Genomic DNA, 25,736 nt, shown 5'->3' with positions numbered 1-25,736 from the left:
CTCTACACCTTGGATGGTAGCATCAATTTCATGATGATCTACGACACTTGAGAGTGGCTGAGTGTATAGAATGAAGAGAACAGGTCCAAGAACAGACCCCTGTGGAACACCACAACATATATCAACTGGGATGAAGTGTATTCCTTTTGCAGATACAATTTGTGTCCTGTTGACCAAGTAGGACTTGAACCACAGTAAGGCTGTATCATGAATGCCAAATACATGCTGGAGACGGTGAAGTAATATATCATGGTCTATTGTGTCAAATGCTGCAGACAAATCAAGAAGGGTGAGGACTGTAATCTTTCCGCAATCCAACGCAGAGAGAATGTCATTAACTATCGATACAACCTGGGATAGAACAAACTTTTCTAAGATTTTTTATATGAATGGGAGATTAGAAACTGGGTGGTAGTTCTTTAAATCATTATGGTCTAGTGTTGGTTTCTTCAGCAGAGGCTTTACAATGGCAGTTTTGAAAAATGATGGGAATTCCCCGGATAAGAGATAGGTATTAATAACATCAGTTAGTAAAGGCAATACTGGATCTAAGCACTCAAGCAGCAGTGATGTTGGAATTGGATCAAGTTCACATGACTTTGGTGCACTCTTCATCACGATTGTATATACAAAATCCATAGAAACAGGTTCAAATGCTGCTAATGGTTGCCGCTCAAATTCTGTATCCCAACTGTATGGTGATGACGAGTCAATTGAAATTGTGGTGTCAAGCTTATCTCTAATGGTTTGTACTTTTTCACAGAAGAAATTTGCAAAAATATCTGGAAGATCGACTGGAGAGAAGGTAGTTGGAAGTGGTGTAGATTTGTTCCTTGACATTTGCTTGTTAGTAATCTCGAAGAGCTCTTTGCAGCTGGAACTTTCCATGATCTTAGTAGTATAGTGGGCTGATTTCGCTGCGTGGACTATATTTGTGACATTCTTCTTAGTGGCTTCATAGATTTGCTTATGAATAGTGAGTCTGGTGGAAAGCCAAAGCCTCTCAGCTTTACAGCAGTCTCTTTTAGCAGTGCGAAGCTGGTCCCTAACACTGCTATACCATGGAGAACACTTTTGAATGAATACTCTGGAGACTTGGTAGCTGGGGCATGTTTTTCAAGCAATGAACGCAGGCAGTTATCAAGTTGTTCTGCGGTAGGAGGTAAGCAAGTTGTTAGGTTAGCTTGGATGTCGTGCATTAGTTTGGTTCTATTTATCATACAGAGATTTCTCTTAGTAGCAGATAAAGGTGGAGGGTTAGGGACTGATACATCAGGATGGCATATAATGCAGAGGTGATCTGAGGAAAGGTCATGGGATACCAGGGAGGACCATAGAATGCTATCATCAGGTCTATGAAGAATCCAGTCTAAAACGTGACCATGTTTATGGGTGGGTTGGTTAACTGATTGTTTGAGGTTGAAAACATTAATGGAATCTATGAGTTTTGATGTGTTTGGGTTTCCATGACAGTCAAAGTGAAAGTTGAAATCTCCAAGAATAATCAAGTTGCCACCTATCAAATTTCCACAGTCCAGGAGATTCGGAAACTGCTCCAAAAAGAGGGAGTCAGCCAGCTTGTTTTTTCTACTAGGAGGAGGGTGGTATAGGCAGAAAAAATGGACTGACCTTTGCTCCAGTGTGAGTGTGGTTTGGACTAGTTCAAACGATGTGTGGTCGAAATTGAATTGTTGTGGTGTGGTTGTGGTTAATACGTTTTATCATGGAGTTCTTTGTGATGACAGCAATTCCACCTCTGCAAGAATTACGGGGGAACAACTTGATGGAGTAACCAGTGGGTGTTAGATCCACAGACTTGGGCTCATTGCCTGATGTTTTTAGCCATGTTTCTGTCAGGAAAAAGATATCAATATTCTGGTCGTTGAAAAAATTAACTATTTATGTGCGCTTTTCTGGTGGTCCTACTGAATGGGCATTGAATAATGCTATACGCAGAGGCATCTCTTGGATAGTTGACACAAGGGTTGACGAATTAATTGGGATTTGAATTAGACTATCTAAATTAATGGTCAAACTTTTTTTAAATTGTTGAGCCGAAATAAGGGAGATAACTGGAATTCTTCTTCCTGTTCTACGCTGACCAGCTTTGAAAGTTAGTGTGGAGAGCCAAGGAGTGATAATTTAAAGCAATTAATGAGGGTCCATCGTAGCATAAATGGGTTGACTGGCAAGTATCACTTGATGGCAGTTTGTTCAAAAACAGTGTAGCAAGACAGCTGAGAAAAAGTCTAATTGTTCTCATTTCCAAAACAAGGAGATGAAGAAACACATATGAATTTAACAGCCAATACATGATGAACACAAAAATGTTGATGAAAACAGGCAACAAGCACAAATATCGTGAAAATGGTACTAAAAAACGGAACAGCTGCTTCAAGCCGGTTAAGCGATAGTGGCCATCTTGTTTTCAATCAATAATAACATCTATAATGGCACAAAAAAATTAATTAGATTCCCAGCCCTTCACCCATATCATGTTTCAAAAATTAAAATTAATTTCTCATTAAAATATAATAACTGAATGAATTAAATTTGACACCTAGGATGAAATACCTTGGTGATGTTCTACGCTTTAACTTCTATGACCCCTACCACAGGGCCTCTACGGCTAAACAGGTGTTATAGCTTGCAAGATTTGTAGAGTTATTTTACAACTGTACTAAAAAGAACATAAAGAACAAATGATAATGATACTCTTGCTACATATTAGTTTAAAACTCGATCTGTCACAAGATGTTCAATGGTATGCATAAAAATTCAGTTCAGAAAAATCCATAGCTCTGTCCAAATTCTATCCATTACTATGTAAATCTGATCACGTTATCTTCCTATAAAATATAGGAATGGTGAATAATTTGCTTATGTAAATATATACCCCAACCTCTCTCGTATCCCACCATTATGCGAATGATAAGCCTGCAGTAAAAGAAAGTGCATGACTCTTCATACAACATGTAAGTATGATGACTGGTTAACATGCATATGTAAGTACAATGACTGATTAACATGCATATTTTCCAATGATGACTATAATATGTATTAAATTTCACTATAATCAACTGAAAGCTGCAAGGGCAGTTGTATGTCCAATATTGCATCCATCTTTAAGTGTATAAGATATGCGCAACTTTAGATGAAGACCACAATATCTACCAAGTTTCACTGTGACCCATAACAAAAACTGCAAGCCAAGTTAGATTCACAAGATTCTGTCCTACTATACATTCAGCTGTAGGACAAAATGGACAATACTGGTAACAAACAATGGCAAAAGCATAGTAATTTGACTAAATGCATGTATTCACTTGATGGCCATAACAAATGCAAAGTTTCATGGTAATCCATTGGAAACTTTCACTAGTTGCATTCGAAGATTCTGCCATACACTACATGCAGTACAAAGTCAAAAAGAAGAATAACTTTAAGGGGCACTCACATATGTTGACATGTGCATCTTCAAATGACAATCAGAGTAACGTTTAGCTAGTTTCTTGTTAATCCATTTAAATATGCATGTGTGCCAGTCTAGTTGCATTCACAAGATTTTATCATACATTTAGTTGCAAGCTAATAAGACAGAACTTGTGCAAATTTGAGAAGCAATATTTGATATGTGTATCTTCAGGTTATGACCATAATATCTTTCATATTGTGTGGCAGTTAATCAAAACCTGGGGGATTTAATTTCTATAACATGATTGTGTGCAACATGAAAGGATTGATGCATGGATGGATGGACATGAGGATTCATGCAGGATGAGGTATAAGAAAAGGTATGTGGAATTTAATAACTGTATCTGTCAAAAGCATAAGACACTGCACCATGATTCAGTCTTTTCAGCATTAAAAAGCATCCGCAAAATAATAATTACCCACCTTAAAAAGTTTGTTGAGTATATTTGCCAAGGAAAATTTCTTATTTATTATGGATCTGGCAATTCAGCAGATGAAAACTAAATGTACATGATGTCACCTTTGTTATTTATGTTTTGTGCTGACCAATTCTTCTTCCTTTTATTAGGACTGCTCCGGTGGCCCAGTGGTTTGAATATCCACCGTGGATGTGGTAGGCTGTGGGTTCAAAACCCGGGCTGAGTCATATCAAAGACTTATAAAAATGGTACTAACAGCTGTCTCACTAGACATTCAGCATTAAGAGGTCAGCGTTAGGACTGGTCAGCCTGGGGTCAGGATAATGTGAGTGGGTGGGACATCATGCTGCATGTTATGAAGACCCAGTGCTAGACATCATTATAAACTGCCACGCTTCAGCCACTGTAGCAATAATCAAACAAACACTCACACACTCCTTTCATTAGAATGGTCTTTGCAGAAATAGCCAGGAACCAAATAGTTACACCAGCTGATTTATGGAAATAAAAATGGTTGTTGTTGTTGTTGTTGTTGTTGTTGGGTTTAACGCTATTTTTCAGCCCACGATAGGCTATATATGGCAGCCAGTATTAATGGTGGAGGAAGAACCTGGGAAAAGCCCAAGAAAGAACCACCGACCTATGAGAAGCTACCAGCAAGCTTTCTCACATACCAACATTGGCCGAATCCAAGACTCGAACCCATGCAGACAGAGGTGAGACGGCAGTGATCTGTAATGGAGAGAGCTTTAGACCACTCAGCCACTCAGGGCCCCAGTAAAAATGGTAACATTCCATATGGTGGATTTTTATTGGCTAAATCATAAAATTGGTAATGAATCAGAAATTTTCCATGTCAATAAATTTTTCATGGCAAATATACTGAAAAAAATATGTTTAAGGCTGGTAATGTTTATTCTGAATAAGTTTATAAATTTTCAAGAAAAAATAGCAAGTCTGAATCATGTAGCAGTGAATTATACTTTCAAGAACTTAATTGCTACATGTACTGTCCTTTTATATTAGCTTCCTGAAACGATTTTAGAATGGATATACAATAAGAAAAAACAACAGCCAGATGGATAATAACTGAGAAAATGATACCCCTCCCAGCCAAAGATCTCCTGCTGTCATAGCTCAATGATTCAATCTATATATCATGGCATCAGATGAAACTCACCACTTTATTTTTCAGGTGGGGAGGCTGAGCCCCTCGCCAGGCCCCATCATCATAACTGTAAGTCCCAGGGGCACGGAAGTTAGACTTGTACTCACTGCGAAATTTCCTGGAAGAAAATTAAAATGTGAAATTTATGAAAAAGCATTGAGAGCTTGGCTTGCATTATAGGAAATCAATCATTTTAGAGTATTGATCTTTCATCTTTGCTTATCCTATCACAATAAACTGTGTTAAACTGTTTTTCCTTCTGCTCTCAACACTTTTAAACAATTGCGAAAATTCCCTGCAAAGGGACATAGTAATTAAGATGGATGGATGGATGGATGGAAAGAGATAGATCAATGCAAATTAAATCTGTCTTCGTGGTCCTGCACAATAGTCAGTACAAAGATCTTGTATGGAAGAAAAAAGGTGTACAACTCATCAGGATTGTGGTCGAGGCTACAACATCGGTGTAGTTTAACAATTAATTACAGCTCCTAAATGGTTAAGCAAAAATTATTCCTTTTCTTGTTTCCACTTTTGACCAGCAGATTATATTGGTAAATGCCAATGACTCTAAAATGGTCTTTACTCCTTATCGTACTAAACTGTTCAAACAAATGTTTTGTCTTTGTAGTCATATATCTGAAAAATACCCATTCATCTTTACTGCATAAATTTCTTTTGCTGTCCACTATACACTGCTTTTTACAGATCAAAGAATCTACAACACAAATCACTTTTAGTGTAACATATGAAATATGTTGTTTCATTTGAAATTTCCACCTGTTTTCTAGATTTTTACAAATTCCGTATTAAACAGAAAATCTTACAGCTTATAACTATTAAGTTCACACAGGTTTGTTGATACTAGGTATGAATCTAACAAAAATGTCCCTTAGGTTTGTGTTTTGTTTATAAGTTGTAAAGAAAATGCATATTCCAAAAGCTACATAAATCTGTTCTTGCAAATCACTAAAATTTTGACTAAAATCAATTGATCCAGAAGTTAACATCTACTGAAATGAACAATGATCAGAATTATTTTTGTGATTTGCTGTTAATATTTATTACTTCCAATAGATAAATTTCTTGTTCCCAAGTTTTGCTCAGTTTTCTGAGTTTGTAACCTCTTTATTGTAGTCCTATGAAAAGCAATGAATATACATCAGGGAGACTTTCTTCTTTGTTCCAAATCCATATGAACCTCTTTATCTATGACTGAATGTATGCTGTTGATGAAGACTATGTGTATACAGCAAGTGATGAATGTCAGTTTCCTTGAAATATAGCTCAATATCCAAACTATCCACATTTATATGTATGTAGGCATCTTCCCAATCATTTAAAAAAAATCATATTATTTAAGCATAATGGAAGCCAATTATTTTACAGTCAGATAGATACAGTTACATAAAGCTTCAAAATACAGGAGGGATTACAAGAAATACATATCCACTGCACTTCATCAAGTTCATTTACAAGTGTAAAGTTTAATCATTGTTATCTCCCTTGAACAAGGGCTGTGATTTTCTCTGTGACTTCCACAAACCTGGTGACCCCTTTAGGGACCTTGGGGACTGCCTTCGGTGACTCATGCTCCTCAGACTCCTTAGTGAGTCGCCTGTTGTCAGGGGAGATCACTGGAGCAGATCCAGCAGTAGGTATCTCAGCTGGGGAAAGATCTACAAGCAAAATGGAAAAACACAGGAATTAAATGTCTTAAGACTGACAAGGATTTGGAGGCATTATCTTCCACAACTGCATTTGTATTTAGTTGATATTTTGCTTTAAAATATGCACTAATTTCAATCTTGACTGCAAATTATTTAGTTTTAATTCAAACAAAATATGATCTAAATATCTGAATAAAATGACTGAATGCTATAATGCCATTAATGTCCCTGAGCTGTAACAGCACATAATTATGATACTGGAAATATGAAACAATAAACAATATTTTCAAAGCAAGAAATGCAACTTTCAGAGGGCTAAAAATGAAGCAAATTACAAATCAAAACGATTATGTTTAAGTTTACTACTGTCTTCAAAACTATTTAAAACTTTGAATCATGGCACTTGATAGCTATTTAAACTAAAGATCGTTTGAAAGATAAATGTACTTTAATTAAAAATACAATTTTCTGGGCTATGCGTAAAACCTGAAACAGCCTAAATCCAAATCAATACCACTCTAAACTACACTAAAACCATGTGGTTATGAACATACTGAATGTAGCATGTTTAATTTTTTTCCTCTGCCTACAATAGTGAGTTCACCATTAGCATGTGCTGATAAAATCTGAATGATACCCTTGTGACTGGGTCTACTAAGTTACACTTTGATATGGAAAGTATGGAAGTTTCAGACCTCTATCTCAAAAGGCACACAAGCAAAGGTGCTAAAAAAGGGAATAATCTAACCATTGGCCTTAACTTTGAACATAAAACTTTGTTGTCTTGTTTTTGAAGGATTTAATGCCAATTTTCAGCACAAGATAGGCTATACATGGCTGTCAGTATTAATGGTGGAGGAAGAACCTGGGAAAACCCCCAGAAAGAACCACCAACCCACAAGAAGCTACTGGCAAGCTTTCTCACATATCCACATTGGCCAAGCCTGAGACTCGAACCCATGCAGACAGAGGTGAGATGGCAGTGATCTGTAAAGGTGAGCACTTTAGACCACTTGGCCTATTGAGGCCCTGCTTTGCTATGTAAGTAAGTATGTATTAGTATGTAATAGTACCTCAGAATTGCAATGGCTATACAGTACTAATCAAAAATAAAATTCTAAAAATAAATGTAAAAATGAAGAACTGCATACAAACTTCATAAAGATAAACACTTCCAAATAAATGTGATGATGAAGTACTATAAGACAGAAAAACGTAAAGAAGATAAAATTCTGTAAAATGTAAATAAAATAAAATATAAATTAAAAAAAATTCCTTAAAATATGGTTTATATGATATGGAACAGAAATGAACACAACCACTGATCTGTGTCCTTGACTTTGAAGATATGACCCAAATGTGGAATACAACACATCTTTTGAGCAAACATGCAAGTATACCAAATTTCATACATTTATCTTGAAAATAAGTTAAAGATGGAAAGGAAAAGGTTACTGAAACCTAAAATATTGGCCTGTAACACTGACCTTAAAGAAAGGATCCCCAATGTGGCACTCTACACAACTTCCTATTATCAGATGTAAGCATACCATTTCTCGCATAATCTCAAATCATTCCAAAATTATAGAGTGGAAAGGAAAGTATAAAGAAAACTTAAAATATTAACATGACTTTGACTAGAAGATATGGTATGCATTACCATGGTATTTTACTCAATTGCTAATGATGCACTATAAGTATACCAAGTTTAGTTCCAAAATCTCAAATGTTTTTAGAGTTAAGGAAAGGACAGGAAAGTGTTATAGAAAACTTATAATACTGATCCATGACCGTGACCTTGAAGATATGCATTACCATGGTATTCTACTCAATTGCTAATGATGCAGTACGAGTATACCAAGTTTTATTCCCAAATCTCTCATGTCTTGAGAGTTAAGGAAAAGACAAGAAAGTGTTATAGAAAACTTATAATATTGATCCATGACCTTGACTGTGACGATATGATATGCATTACCATGGTGTTCTACTTAATTGCTAATGATGCAGTATGAGTATACCAAGTTTCATTAACAAATCTCATATGTCTTTAGAGTTAAGGAAAAGACAAGAAAGCGTTATAGAAAACTTATAATATTGATCCCTGACCCTGACCTTGAAGATAGGAACATTAACATAGTACATCATACACCTTCTAATAACACGAGTCCTCAAAGAGACTGATGCTCTACCAGCAAACAGAATTTTAAAGAATCCAATTTAAGCCCATTTCTTCTTTTTAACTGCTGATTGTTTTGAAACCAGTTCTCATATTCTTTAGCAATAAAAAGATTGTCATGATTGCCATATTGGATATAAGATCAGCAAGATCTCTCTGACCATCCATTTAACAGTAATAAAAATATGATTCTGAAGATGGCTATCATAGTGGCCATATTGGATGTAATATCAGCACCATTTTCACCAACTAGAAAATCCATGTTAATTTGACCATACAGAAGAAGAAGCATTAAAATTATTTTCAAGATGGCAGTTTATGAGACATAAATGTCCCCACATATTGCCAAAGAAACTGAGTTTAGCAAAAATTTACTGGATACAGAAAAAAGTAACTGTGTATAAAATAATGATGCTTATAGTATCCTTATGTTAGAAATAGTAATTACTCACCTTCCATGCTTTTACTCTTTTGCAGCTGAAAAGGAAAATCAAATACTTAAAAATGCAAATTTACCATAGCAAAAAAAATACTTTTCATACATAATGCATAATCAATTTCAATAACTTCATGAATCTTGCAAAATATTATGTTCAAATCTTATAATTACAACTTTAAAAATAATAATTAATCTTAAATAAAAAAATTATAAAACTATATATTTAGTATTGTTTACAAATATTGGCAAAGCACATAAGAAGACCACATGAATACGGATTTGGATCCTTACTGGTCTTATGAACTAATAACTTTTAGTTTTCTGTGTCACATGATGCAATATTAACCACTCATAATGCTTGAAAAGGTTTGAAAACATCTGTAAATATTCTGGAGTAAACCTGATATAAAATATCAAAATTAAAGCAACATCATTACACAATTTCATGAACAAAATAGACATTTGTAAACATAACAATATTATATACAATTTTAAAAAAATTATTTTAAAATGCAAGTGGACGGAAAGAAAGAAAAAAAACAGCAAATAAATTACATATTCATTTTCACTGTATTTAAAGGCAGAAACGCAAAACAACTTTATTGAAATAAATGAAGTGGACTGTATAGACATATTACTTATTAGACCATTGACCCATTCATATAAATATCAGAGAAAAAAAAATCAGACTATGTGCTGGGTTTTATTATACCCAACAAAATATTACAGAATTTATTAGGCAATGTTAAGTACAACTGTACCTGGTGTAATTTACTATTGTGTTGGTGACATTTACTCTCATGTAGGTACTCAACCAGATTACACCCAGCATAATCAAATGAATAAATACAGTTAACCCAAAACCATACACAATGAAAAGAAAATTGTTAAATACCCAGACACCAACTATTTTAGATATGTCACTCACGATGAACAATCAAATTTTGTTCTTGATGACCATATCAAAATACTGGGTGAAATATAAACAGAAACTGTATCTTTCTCTGAATTATGACTATCAATTCTTTCTGCATATTGAAATTCGTAATTATACAATAATAATTTTAATGCAAAATCTTAATATAGAAAAGTTCTTCAACTGTCAAGTAAATTTACTGGGTATATATATATATATATATATATATATATATATATATATATATATATATATATCCAATACATTTACTTTACAGAGTGGAGGAACCTTTCACCCCATACAAAGATTCTGTGTTAAGGATATTAATGTTTTTGAGCAGATAAAAGGAAATATTTCATAAGTGAATTGTTAACATTGTATTGTCACAAGTGGTGTTTCCACTTTACAAGTGAAATACTTCCTTATATTAACTAAACAAAATGTAGATTTTAATTTTATTATATTCTTTTAAAGCACAAAACATTGAATCGCATGGAATTTTTCTCCATTCTGTCAGTGCAATTAACAGCTGCATTACTATATCAATAAAAAGAAGTTAAAATATTTTAGAATAATTTTAGGACAGCAATTCTTGCTGCAAATTTAGTTCCCACTTATAATGCTTCAAACTGCAAATTTTCTCAAATTCATATATATATATATACCCAGTACACTTAATTCATGACTGTTTTCAAATGAACATGAAGAGATTTGCATTTCTCTTATGACATTTTTTCTGCAGACTAACACAGTGAACATTGCTGCAGGGATGGTAATGTAGAAACATTGAAGAATGGTTGCATCCCTGAGACTTCAGACAGTAATATCTTTAAACAAAGAATTTTAATGACTGTGACCTTGCTGGTAAGGACTTTTTTGTGTTTTTAAATGTGGATTTCATGTTGCCTTGGCAAGCTTGCAATCTAGTTCAGTAACAGACACTGCACCCAAATTGTAACTGGCAAAAATTTATAAAGAAGAAAATATAAATAGATCTTTGTGTAGATATTACAACAAGGGAATACGTGAGGAATACATGCAGACTGATATGCTTGTAGCTTATTTACTGCTAAGGGAATTACATTTCTGTGCAGTTTTTTAATTATTATTTTTACTGTATGTATCAAAATTTTAACTTTCTCACACTAAAAGAAAGCAACTGCAATTTTCACACAGTATTAATTATCAGAAAGTCTTGGTGATAATGTGATATACCATCACAATGCATGTATCTATCAGGACCTTAATACCATCACCATGTATGCATCTATCAGGGCCTTAAGATCACTATGTATGCATCTATCAGGGCCTTAAGATCACTATGTATGTATCTATCAGGGCCTTAAGATCACCATGTATGCATCTATCAGGGCCTTAAGATCACCATGTATGCATCTATCAGGGCCTTAAGATCACCATGTATGCATCTATCAGGGCCTTAAGATCACCATGTATGTATCTATCAGGGCCTTAAGATCACTATGTATGCATCTATCAGGGCCTTAAGATCACTATGTATGTATCTATCAGGGCCTTAAGATCACCATGTATGCATCTATCAGGGCCTTAAGATCACCATGTATGCATCTATCAGGGCCTTAAGATCACCATGTATGTATCTATCAGGGCTGTAAGATCACCATGTATGCATCTATCAGGGCCTTAAGATCACTATGTATGCATCTATCAGGGCCTTAAGATCACTATGTATGCATCTATCAGGGCCTTAAGATCACTATGTATGCATCTATCAGGGCCTTAAGATCACTATGTATGTATCTATCAGGGCTGTAAGACCATCACTATGTATGTACCTATCAGGGCCGTAAGACCATTACCATGTACGTATATAACAGGGTCTTAAGATCATCACCATGCACATATCTATCAGGGCCTTATGAGGAGGACCATATAGAAAGACCACTCAGACCATATTTATATAAGTCTGTATATGTAAGTACACATTTTTACTTCCATTTTTTTTAAATTTGCTCAGAGGGTACCTATAAATAGAATATTACAGAAATAATTATATTTATCAGACAAGATTAATTGCCACACCTTTGGTTTTCTGCTCCTGGTTTTCGCATCCCTTGTGATTTTGTCTTGTTTTGTGTCCTGTTGAGGAACCAGCTTAAAAGGCTTAAACTGCATTTGATACTCTGTGACCTTAGGAACAACATCTTTCTTAGGTGTGATGTGAGTGCTGCTTTTGTAGATCATCTACAGGATTCAAAAACATGTACATTGAAATAGATCATCTACAGGATTCAAAAACATGTACACTGAAATAGATCATCTACAGGATTCAAAAACATGTACATTGAAATAGATCATCTACAGGGTTCAAAAACATGTACAATGAAATACATCATCTAAAGGGTTCAAAAACATGTACATTGAAATAGATCATCTAAAGGGTTCAAAAACATGTACAATGAAATAGATCATCTAAAGGGTTCAAAAACATGTACATTGAAATAGATCATCTACAGGATTCAAAAACATGTACATTGAAATAGTTAATAATAATAATAATAATCATATTATTGCTTTGTTTATAAAAGGTGATTCATTCAGTTATAGATTATTTCATCTTGAGAAGAAAATATAACCATGAACAACATACAAAATGTTCATAGTAATTACTATTTGGTTTAACATGTTAGTAATATAAATAATAAATTCTAGTGTACCCAAACAGAAACATCTACTGTAACAGTAAAGATAGTTTATAATGTTTCATGGAGGACTTAGAGCATTATATCTAAGACATATTATATCCACTAATCATTTTCTTTTCAAAATGTTAATGTACTGGTCCATATCAATGGTGCTGAACATACATGTATTAAACAATGTATACTGGTATGATTAGAATTCATATGTAATGGAAATACAATTTTCAAAACAACACACATTTGCATAAATAAATGTTAACATCAAGAAAAATGTTACATCAGTCTGTTTTAGCATCTGATGACTGAGACAAAATACATGCACATGTACCAACTGGTGAATTATATAAATCACTTTTATTTCAATTCATCTGTATTAAAAAACAAACAAATTTTATTGTTGGTATCACAGGTGTAACAGAGTTACTGTCGGAATTAACATAAACCAAGAAATCAACATCCACGTTACCAGACCAAACTTTATGTACCATAGCATGGGGAACATCATCATCTTTATTACTGGTAATGACATCTGTCTGTTTACTATTCCATGCCTTAACAAAACAGGAAGGATTGACTATGGAAACATCACGCCATGCATTAGAAATCATACCAATTGTGTACAGTACATTTATTTCACAATCAATACTTTTTGCATCTTTGGCATAGACCATATTGGTGCTTCAAGGTCAACATTTTTGGTATCTTTGACCTAGATCATGTTGGTATTTAAAGGTCAATATTTTTGGTATCTTTGGCCTTGACCATATTGGTACTTCAAGGTCAATATTTTTGGCATCTTTGACCTAGACCATATTGGTGCTTCAAGGTCAATATTTTTGGTATCTTTGACCTAGACCATGTTGGTATTTAAAGGTCAATATTTTTGGTATCTTTGGCCTTGACCATATTGGTACTTCAAGGTCAATATTTTTGGCATCTTTGACCTAGACCATGTTGGTATTTAAAGGTCAATATTTTTGGTATCTTTGGCCTTGACCATATTGGTACTTCAAGGTCAATATTTTTGGCATCTTTGACCTAGACCATATTGGTGCTTCAAGGTCAATATTTTTGGTATCTTTGACCTAGATCATGTTGGTATTTAAAGGTCAATATTTTTGGTATCTTTGGCCTTGACCATATTGGTGCTTCAAGGTCAACATTTTTGGTATCTTTGACCTAGATCATGTTGGTATTTAAAGGTCAATATTTTTGGCATCTTTGACCTAGACCATATTGGTGCTTCAAGGTCAATATTTTTGGTATCTTTGACCTAGACCATGTTGGTATTTAAAGGTCAATATTTTTGGTATCTTTGGCCTTGACCATATTGGTACTTCAAGGTCAATATTTTTGGCATCTTTGACCTAGACCATATTGGTGCTTCAAGGTCAATATTTTTGGTATCTTTGACCTAGATCATGTTGGTATTTAAAGGTCAATATTTTTGGTATCTTTGGCCTTGACCATATTGGTGCTTCAAGGTCAACATTTTTGGTATCTTTGACCTAGATCATGTTGGTATTTAAAGGTCAATATTTTTGGTATCTTTGGCCTTGACCATATTGGTACTTCAAGGTCAATATTTTTGGCATCTTTGACCTAGACCATATTGGTGCTTCAAGGTCAATATTTTTGGTATCTTTGACCTAGACCATGTTGGTATTTAAAGGTCAATATTTTTGGTATCTTTGGCCTAGACAATGTTGTTACCTCAAGGTCAATATTTTTGGTATCTTTGACCTAGACCATACTGGTACTTCAAGGTCAATATTATTGGTACCTTTGGCCTAGACAATGTTGTTACCTCAAGGTCAATATTTCTGGTATCTTTGACCTAGACCATGTTGGTATTTAAAGGTCATTATTTTTGGTATATTTGGCCTTGACCATATTGGTACTTCAAGGTCATAAAGTCTAATTTAATCATATTTTCTCAAACAAGAGCAGAAGACCAACCTGAGCATGTGATGAACAATGAAAATAAACAGTGGGACAGGATATGGATATGTGATCATTAAGTCCACCTTTTTATGAAAAGATGGAATCTCAAAATAATTAAAAAAATGATTACTTCTTGAGAAAAGGTAGATGCTTTTTGAGCTCCTTTCCTTCAAAGGAGTTACATAGTGTAGCATTTTAAAGTGACAACATTCGCTTAAATTCCAAAATTATTTTGAGTATGTCCTACCTGTTCAGCATCCAACAAAGGAGATGATGGTACCCTGTCTTTCCATCGAAACTCTTTCATGTACTCTGATCCTTTCTTGGCAGGCCGAGGGGCTGCAATACCTGTCTTGTACTTAAATGCATAATCTGCCTATAAGAAAACAAACATTCTTGAAGACAAGTGTGAGCATATACAGACAGAATTCTTTGATCTGAACTCAAATTCTGATAGAAAAGGCCAGAGTATATGAAATAAGAAATTAAATTTACATTCAGACCAGAAGGAATAAATAGAAACTTAAAAGTATAGCATTCCATACATATAATTGGAATGAAATAATTATAAAATGCAATACATGTATGAGTATAAGAAAGTCATAAAGACAGTTTCAAATCATTTTTCAAAAGTATAATCTAACAAAAGTACATATGCAGTAAGGATGTTTTAAGGTACTTCTTTATCTATTTGCAGTTCCATATTTGTACTCTTTTTGAAGGTCGTAATATAAAAATATTGAAAATCTTCTTTTAAAACACTATGTATAGTCCACTTCTCAAGTAAAACATCTTCCACCCAATATTTCAAATTTCACCTTTACAAATAATGAACAGTGTGTTCAAATTTACCATGTGCATTATCTCCCTTGACTAAAGCTTGGTTTGCTACTATGTGTGACATTATTCTAGAACAAGTCAACCAACCACTGATGTAGAAGTGTATTGACTGCACAATCATTTTAATGGAAATTGCTGCTTTTTTGCAGTTTATGGTCACAAATTGTGATGCAAAAAAGAAAAAGGTGATTGTGTTCTTTTTTAATTTTTGTTTTCAAAAATGACAAAAAATGCTGCTGTGCCAATTATAATGTGCCAAACAAGGAAGCATTATGACGAGTCTTAGAACAGACCTATTTCTCATTTTGATGTTTTTCTTCCAAACATATATGAAGTGATCAAATCATCACAGATCCTTTTGAACAGTGAAAAATGAATTTAGATCATTTGGGCAATTATTGGAGAGATAGGAGTCACAGAGAGAGAAAGTAGATGAAAAAGAATAAAAATAGGAATATTCAAACTAAGTGGATTCCTTATATGAGTGCAAAATCTGAACTGTAAACACATAATTATGTTTAATAAACTTTTTTAAAATAGATTTATAACATAGATGGCTGATGCAAGCCAAATGAAAAACATCAAAAGCCTGAAGAAGAAGAACCCCACGGAGTGGCAAAAATTCCTCAGCTTATTAGTATGACCCATTCTGCAACTGTATATCATTGCTATAAACAAGACAAGGTTAGTAACTTTAAATAATTCTGTTCCACACATGACCCTCAATCTCTTGCTGCTATTCCTATCCATAAAAACACTCAATCATAATCTATTGTTCATTCAAATTCTTATATAATTTATTCTAGTTCTTAAGACATTTTTCAGTTTTCTGCACTGGACCAAGCAGAAGTTACACTCCCTAAACCATAAGAACTGTACAAGGTATTGCCTGGTCCAACAAAGTTATGTTCACCTGTCGACTACCACTACTGACAGAGATGTGCAACTCTATGAAACATGCCATCATCAATTTGAGAAGGGCAATACATGCCATTCTGATTTTCAGAAATAATGAGTCCACTAAATTTTGACTAATGAACTGCTGAAAGATGGAAGTAGTAACTTTTGAGCTAATCACCATTCACAATGGAACTCTTCACTCAGGATACAGGTAATTTTGTATTCATGGAATTACAACTGACTGGAATTGTGCCAACACATATGTACTTCTTCCATGAAACAGGATTCTAAGAGATGATTCAAGTGAATGGTAAAATATGACTTTATCAGACCAGGCAAAAGTTCCCACAAGTCATACATTTTAAGATCTGTAACTTCAGTTTTGGTCCAGTGCATACAAGTAAACAATGTCTTGATGAATGAAAAATATACCAGGAGTAAAATGAGTCAGAGACAATAACTGAGTGCCTTCGTGGATGGGAACAGCCACCAAAGGGGAATAAAGTGTTTTGGAGTTACTAGCCTTTTCTTGTTATACAGTAGTCCCCCTCTTGAACAGCCCCCCCTGACCAGCGGCCACGCGCTCCTTAGGGCCAGAATCCATTGGCACAGACGAGTTTGTGTTCAAAAGTACCCCTCACGAAAGACCACCCGGCTAACGTGACTAGCGGCCAGCATATTAGTGCAATAATATAAAATTTACCCGTCACAGTATTTTATTCATAACGTGTTTTAATTTAATCTGATTTCTGTTTCCCGATGTCAGATTTTTGTTACTGAAAGAGGTTTTGAGTAAATTACATGTACCACTAAGGTTAATATTAAATCATTTATGCCTCACGAGTAGTCAAATTTATTCCATAAAAACCGAAAAAGACTCAAATTTTAATCCATACAAAAGGGTAAGTACATGCAATCCAATTAGCCTTACTGCTGTGTTATCATAAGATGTCCAGTTTAGTCACTCTGATAATTGTTAAGATTACAATTATTGAACAGTAGTAACAGCTGAGAAGAGTCAGTATCGATGTACAATACACAAGTCAGCAGGAAAATGGTTTGATAGCCTTTATGGCTTCCTTTAGTAAGATGTTGAGCTTGTTCACTTTGATAATTAGTGGCATTACTACTGACAATAATTTTCAAAATTACAAATCCTAACAGCCACGAGGTCAATTCTGCGTGATGTTAATGGTACATATCGAAACCGTTTTGGCTTCCCTCACTTAGTGTAAAGAAATGTATAAAAAAATAGGGTACTAGACTGCGACTAACGAATCACATGACAAGATCACTTCCTTTAAAAACACGGCAATTTGTTTAGATGCATACAAAATTGTTTTATCAGTAATGTAGTTGGCAACATGAATAACTTACTGCAAAAAGATCAACATGTCATCGAGGAAAAGAAAAATTCTCAGTTTAGAAGAGAAAGTGAAAATAATTCAGCTGACGGGGGGGGGGGGGTCGAGGATTCTTGTAGAAAACTAATGTCGGGAAGACTCAGATAAACAATATCATGAAAGATAATGAAACAATTCTGCAGAAGTGGGATGGTGAAATGGACAGAGAAAGGAAGATTGTTTGAGCCAGGATACGTTTGTATCCTAATTTGAATGACAAGAAAAAGCAACAATTTTGTCAGTTGAATTGGGATATGATGACTTTACTGCAAGTAACGGATGGTCACACAGATTTCAAGTGCGACACAATATTAAGTGTTCTGTCCTTAGTAGAGAATCAGCTGATGTTAATAATGAAGTTGTCGAAGATTGGAACAAAAGACTAAATGATATATGCAGGGGATATGACAGCAAAGATATTTTTTATTGTGATGAGACTGGTTTGTTTTTTAGACTGTTACCAACAAAGTGACAGATGATGTGATCTGTAACATAATTATAAAGACAGTTTTAAAATTATGTCAATGGTTATTCATAGCATTCTTCTGAAAATGATGACAGTTTGTATTACATTTATTTCACAACATGCATGTGATTTTTTAATGAAAATATTAAATGTTTTTAGAATTAAATGTATATGTGACTTTCTTCATACGTATTTACTATTCACATTTGTCATCCCCCTCTAGAAAGGCCACCCTCATTATAAGGCCACTTCCCTGCTGCATTAGGGGTGGCCTTATAAAAGGGGGACTACTAGCCTTTTCTTGTTATATTATGATATACTGGATCAAGTGTCAGAACAGGTCACAGCAGTAACCTGGGGAACTTTTATTATTCATATAAAATTTTCCTTCCAGATTCTGTTCTTTTAACATAACGTTTGCATCAGCCACCATTATTTATGATGGAAAAAAATGAGCAGCAAAAATAAAGCAGTATATGGAAAATTTATATTATGTTTCGAGTTACATTAAAAATTGGCAGGGTCCTTCATGTACTGTTTTAAAGACCAGCAGTTTATTCTGAAGAATTACTCTCCATAAATTTTGATTAGGAGATGGAAATCAGATGTAGTTCAAAATTCCAATAATTTATATCAATCTAAATATATCAATGACCATATTGATCATGCATGCAACAATATTTGCTTTACGTTTTTAAAATGTCCACTGGGTCACTAATCATTCATAACCCATCACAATTTTCCAACACTATAATCTCTACCATAGTGAGTTCTTTCTTCCAGTGATATTTCGCATCAACATACATATAAGGGACAGGTAGTATCTGCACCAACATCTAAGGATCATACTTTTTAAATGCAATTATTTGTAAACCAAGCAATAAAAAATTTACAGTAATAATGAATATGAGGGTTTTCATGGAAGATTTAAAAATAAATTTCAAACTGAAACTTCCACAAATGACCATTAAGTGATGTCCAATCACAAAAGTTTACAATCCAATGGTGACAGTTATATCTATAAAATAACTGCTTTCTTCCATGAACATGGAAATGCCACACAATGTCTGTCTGTACTTTAAAAATAGAGGCATAAGTAGAAATGTGTTCATCAACATCAATGCCCCCAATGCAAATATTAACTGAACAGACATGCTGATTTCCATATTCACCACATGTGGTGCATAAAATGAATACAAGTTTGAAATTCTCCAAAACTGTTTTGAAATTAATTGACTTAACTAACATGTCATGCTGTGACTACAATTCAGGATTCATGCTAATTGATAGATACAGTAGAATGTAGTTCTTACTGGTGCCTCAGGGGCAGAGTCAGTTACACCCTTTTCCATATTTGTCTGCACAAACTCATTCATGTTGTCAATAATCTTGTCCTTCTGGGACTGCTTCATCACCTCTCTCCTATCAATGTTCTCATTCTGTGATACCTTCTGAGAACCTTTTACATCCTCCTGTTTTCTGGCTTTTGACTGGACCACTCTATCTTCCTTGATTTTTCGAACTGGGCTTGATGACTGATCCTTTGGTTTCCTTGGTGCTAGAGGTGTAGGTGGCTGACTGAACTTCTCAGTATTTACTTTAGGGGGAGGTTTGTAATTTGGCTTGAGATTCTCCTTGTCAGTGTTCTCACTCTGCAAACAATAGCACACAATGGCTTTAACGCATCACGAAAGGTCATAATCCAGATTTTCATGTAATACATTTAGTACGACAATGTTCCCTGATAGTCATCATTTTGAATCAAACTAAGGACTGCAATACATACATAAAAGGTAATCAATTTTCAGTGACACCTCTTCCCACCCCAAATGTACTCATGTGTCTGTCTGTGTGTGTGTGTCTGTGTTATTTAGTGTTTTCTCCTTAGATAAAGAAGTACCACAAGCAGTATATAATACACCAATCTGCCAACATGTGAAGTTGTTGTTGTTGTTGTTGTGGGGTTTAACGCCATTTTGCAGCACATGATAGGCTATACATGGTGGCCAGTATTAATGGTGGAGGAAGAACCAGAGAAAACCCCGGAAAGAACCACCAACCCACGAGAAGCTACTGGCAAGCTTTCTCACATACCCACATTGGCTGAATCTTAGACTCGAACCGCCGCAGACAAAGGTGAGATGGCAGTGATCCGTAACGAAGAGCGCTTTAGACCACTCGGCCACTCGGGGCCCCCGCCAACATGTGAAGTAGCAGCAATCAAAATTAATGCTAATAAGCTAACAAGAATTCAGTGATACTGCTCACAGATAACTAAAATACAGCCATTATTCATCCATCCACTGTAGTGGTGAAAATTTCAACCTGTCATTATCATAATAGTCAACAATGTGGTCTTGTATCAGATGTATCAAATAAAAGATGAGATGTTGTGCCCTTTCATATTTAAGTCATCTACTTACTTGAATACCTACCAGCATGAGATGTCATGCCATTTCATATTTAAGTCATCTATTTATTGCGCTACTTGAATACCTATCAACATGAGATGCCATGCCCTTTCATATTTAAGTCATCTATTTATTGTGTTACTTGAATACCTATCAACATGAGATGCCATGCCCTTTTATATTTAAGTCATCTATTTATTGTGCTACTTGAATACCTATCAACATGAGATGTCATGCCATTTCATATTTAAGTCATCTATTTATTGCGCTACTTGAATGCCTACCAACATGAGATATCATGCCCTTTCATACCTAAATCATCTATTTATTGTGTTTCATATTTCATATTTAAGTCATCTATTTATTGCGCTACTTGAATGCCTACCAACATGAGATATCATGCCCTTTCATACCTAAGTCATCTATTTATTGTGTTACTTGAATACCTATCAACATGAGATGCCATGCCCTTTCATATTTAAGTCATCTATTTATTGTGTTACTTGAATACCTACCAACATGAGATTCTTCATGCCTTTTCATATTTAAGTTATCTATTTATTGTATTACTTGAATCCACACCAACATGAGATGTCATGCCCTTTCATATTTAAGTTATCTGTTAATATTGTGTTACTTGAATCCACACCACCATGAGATGTCATGCCCTTTCATATCTAAGTCATCTATTTATTGTGTTACTTGAATCCACACCAACATGAGATGTCATGCCCTTTCATATCTAAGTCATCTATTTATTGTGTTACTTGAATACCTATCAACATGAGATGCCATGCCCTTTCATATTTAAGTCATCTATTTATTGTGTTACTTGAATACCTACCAACATGAGATTCTTCATGCCTTTTCATATTTAAGTTATCTATTTATTGTATTACTTGAATCCACACCAACATGAGATGTCATGCCCTTTCATATTTAAGTTATCTGTTAATATTGTGTTACTTGAATCCACACCACCATGAGATGTCATGCCCTTTCATATCTAAGTCATCTATTTATTGTGTTACTTGAATCCACACCAACATGAGATGTCATGCCCTTTCATATCTAAGTCATCTATTTATTGTGTTACTTGAATCCACACCAACATGATGTCAAGCCCTTTCATATCTAAGTTATCTATTTATTGTGTTACTTGAATTCACATCAAGATGAGATGTCATGCCCTTTCATATCTAAGTCATCTATCTATTGTGTTACTTGAATCCATACCAACATGAGATTCTTCATGCCCTTTTATATTTAAGTTATCTATTTACTGTGTTACTTGAATACCTACCAACATGAGATTCATGCCCTTTCATATTTAAGTCACCTATTTATTGTGTTACTTGAATGCCTACCAAAATGAGATGTCATGTCCTTTCATATTTAAGTCATCTATTTATTGTGTTCCTTGAATACATACCAACATGAGATGCCATGCTCTTTCATATCTAAGTCATCTATTTATTGTGTTTCTTGAATACATACCAACATGAGATGTCATGCCTTTTCATAGTTAAGTAATCAATTTATTGCATTACTTGAATACCTACCAACATGAGATGCCAAGCCCTTTCATATTTAAGTAATCTATATATAAAGAATACAGATCATATGGTGAATAACAATCCTTTCGAGTGCATTGGTTCCAGGTAGGGGTCATTGTGTCAGAGATTGATTCAGATAAATGTAATAAACTGACAACAAACAGTGCGAAACTAGTATCTAGCTAGCCTGAGCACTTTTGACTCTAATGAGTCTTTTTCAAAGACAAATGCAAAACATAGACAAGACCAACAAATAAAACGAAAAAACAGTCATGTTTGCGAAACTTTACATGGATGTTTCTACAGGCATTAAACCTTTTAACTTTATTATGTTTCAACTAATTTCAGCTTGTTGCTGATACTGGCAAATATTTTTATTGACCTAGAAACTGATGAGCCATAACGACATGTTATTTTATGTAAGCACAAATTATATAGAGGATATTTGCTTGAAACAAGTGAATAATGGATATATTTCATCAAGTGGATGTAAAACTCAGTATTTTCACAAGGGGCAAAGCCACGAGTGAAAATACTAGAGTTTTTCACCCACGAGATGAAATGTATCTGTTATTCACTTGTTTCAAGCATATATTCTTTTTATTTTTTGCTTACATACATTGGCTACTTAAAGTTTGTGACACAGTGAATTAGCAGATTTCTTACAGTTATGTTATCTGTTTACTGTACATGTTATGCTGTGCTATGTGTATCTGCACACAAAATTAGTTCCACATCAGACTGATAAAAATTAACTGATATTTCCAGAATAACAGACTACAAGTTTCAAGGATAACAAACAGGGATTATTAATAAGAAAACAACCACAAGTAATTCATCAATATATAATTTTTTTTTTTATTAAAACAGAAAATCAAAGGGAGGTAAGTATGTTCTGACCCAAAAAAGTAGTTCCTGTAGTGAAAAAATATTGTTATTTTTTCACTACAATGAAATATCAATATTATTTTAATTAGAAAATCAAGTAATTCACTGCTTAGCATAAAATAAATCCCTGATATTTCATTGTTATAGTAGTCATGGGCTATTAGGCAAATTTAGAGAATTATTTAAAAGAAAATGTGTCGGTTGCAAAAGATAATTTTATTTGTGCATGGTTGTCTTTCTCTAGTCTTCTTGGTTTAAATAACTTGGTTTCAATGTTCTAAGGTAAGTAAGATTCCTTTTCTTTCCTGGTTTGGGAACTCCAGTTGTGGTTGTGAACAATTGCAATAAGTGCTATATCACTGAAAGTGTGGCCAGGGGAGGAGAAGTGTTCTGCGACTGGGCTTCTGTACAGCTTCTTTGTCATCCAATCAGAGCTATGAAGGTTGATCCTTACGTGTAGCTTTTCAGTTTCTCCAACATACTGAAGATTAAAGCTCTTACATGTGCTGAGATAAATGACATTCTCTGTTTTGCATGTTTGTTTGAACCATGTATGTTTAGTTTTTCACCAACATAGCCATTTTTCTGTTTTATTTGTTTGTTTTGTCTGTTTTGTATTTGCCTTTGAAAAAGACTCATTAAAGAGTCGAAAGCGCTCAGGCTAGTTAGATACTAGATTTGTACTGTGTGTTGTCAGTTATATGGTGAAAATCTGAAGGCAGGAATTCAACAAATCCTTGCTCTTGCCAAGGAATTTTGATTGTAAGAATGGTATTACCCTATCCTCCACCAATGTAAATGATGGGTTATTTTTCTCCAATTACTCACCAAGACAGTGTGTTGGATAAAATGATGCCATATCATCAGCATGTAAATAGCTTGAAAATATGCAGCAGTTTACTTTATTAGAAAGGTTATAAAATGTTTAGTTACTGTTTAAGACTAGCAAACATTTTCCATTGAATACTAAAAGTGCAAGAAACACTGTAGATATTTGTGACATCATAAGCATAGTAATAAATAAGACCATAAGAATAACACCATAAGAAAATGTTACTATAATTCAGAATGAAATATAAAAAATAGACTAAGTATGAAATTAATGCATTATTTTAAAGGAATTTATCACATAAATATTCATAATTATGGTGAATCAGATGTAGAAAGCAAGTAATATTCATATTAATGATGAAATAATAGGCATGGCTTTCTGCAGGTGAGGAAGACAAGTTTTGTCCCAAGAAGGTGATCAACTTAAACTGAACATGGCTTTGTCATGTGAGAATTACATGATGTAAATTATTCATCAGTTTTCAGTTTCAGTTTATATTTACATTGATGTAATGTGGCATTCTTCCAGATGTGTTCCTCTCAGGTGATTGGGGAAAAAAAATTATATTCTCCTTAACTAATATTTTTAAAAAAGCTGTAATCTTCAAATGATGCCTGTGTGTCTGTGAGTTTAATTCAAAAGGACAGTAGGATTCTGTTGTGTGTGTATATATATATATATATATATATATATATATATATATATATATATATATATATATATATATATGATGTTCTACACAGTATCATCTATATACTAAGAAAAAAAGTAATTTTGTGCATTTTAATCTGTCTTCTTGACATTCAAAACACATTACTTCAAACTACATGCCAAGGGAAACAGTCATTTCTGCCTTTTGAATCTCTTTATGACATTCAAGATAAACATTACTCCAAATGACAATCTAAGGGAAAAATTCATATTGGTCTTTGAATTTATTCATGACATTCAAGTTAACATTACTTCAAATGACATGCTAAGGGAAAAATTCATATTTGCCTTTGAATTTCTTCATGGCATTCAAGATAACATTACTTCAAATGACATGCTAAGGGAAAAAGTCATATTGGCCTTTGAATTTCTTCATGGCATTCAAGATAACATTACTTCAAATGACATGCTAAGGGAAAAAGTCATATTGGCCTTTGAATTTCTTCATGGCATTCAAGATAACATTACTTCAAATGACATGCTAGGGGAAAAAGTCATATTGGCCTTTGAATTTCTTCATGGCATTCAAGATAACATTACTTCAAATGACATGCTAAGGGAAAAAGTCATATTTGTCTTTGAATTTCTTCATGGCATTCAAGATAACATTACTTCAAATGACATGCTAAGGGAAAAAGTCATATTTGTCTTTGAATTTCTTCATGGCATTCAAGATAACATTACTTCAAATGACATGCTAAGGGAAAAAGTCATATTGGCCTTTGAATCTATTTTCTTGATATTCAATAAAGCATTACTTCAAACGAGTCAACAGATGTGAAGAATTAGTCCTAGTTAAAACTGTAACGAGGTCATGGATTATGTCCTCACACTGTGATAAA

The 25,736-nt window shown here is 34.0% G+C and overlaps 1 protein-coding gene across 3 annotated transcripts in view; it reads right to left on the bottom strand.

Annotated features, from left to right (window-relative positions):
- Positions 1 to 25,736, bottom strand: part of LOC149789090 (stabilizer of axonemal microtubules 6-like) — a 124,474-nt gene that overhangs the window by 75,654 nt on the left and 23,084 nt on the right. For all 3 annotated transcript variants that reach the window (XM_089975288.1, XM_089975286.1, XM_089975287.1), the window contains exons 4-9: positions 19,810 to 20,148; positions 15,135 to 15,263; positions 12,324 to 12,485; positions 9,360 to 9,384; positions 6,608 to 6,740; positions 5,074 to 5,179 (exon numbers count right to left, since the gene is read on the bottom strand). In XM_089975288.1, coding sequence (XP_089831414.1) covers positions 5,074 to 5,179; positions 6,608 to 6,740; positions 9,360 to 9,384; positions 12,324 to 12,485; positions 15,135 to 15,263; positions 19,810 to 20,148 — 894 coding nt within the window. The remainder of the gene's footprint in view (positions 1 to 5,073; positions 5,180 to 6,607; positions 6,741 to 9,359; positions 9,385 to 12,323; positions 12,486 to 15,134; positions 15,264 to 19,809; positions 20,149 to 25,736) is intronic.

Source organism: Sinohyriopsis cumingii, chromosome 11, assembly GCF_028554795.1.
Source record: "Sinohyriopsis cumingii isolate HCF-2022 chromosome 11, ASM2855479v2, whole genome shotgun sequence".
Lineage (NCBI taxonomy): Eukaryota > Metazoa > Mollusca > Bivalvia > Unionida > Unionidae > Sinohyriopsis > Sinohyriopsis cumingii.
Note: the sequence above shows the minus strand (reverse complement) of the source record. Positions and strands in the feature narration are given on the sequence as shown.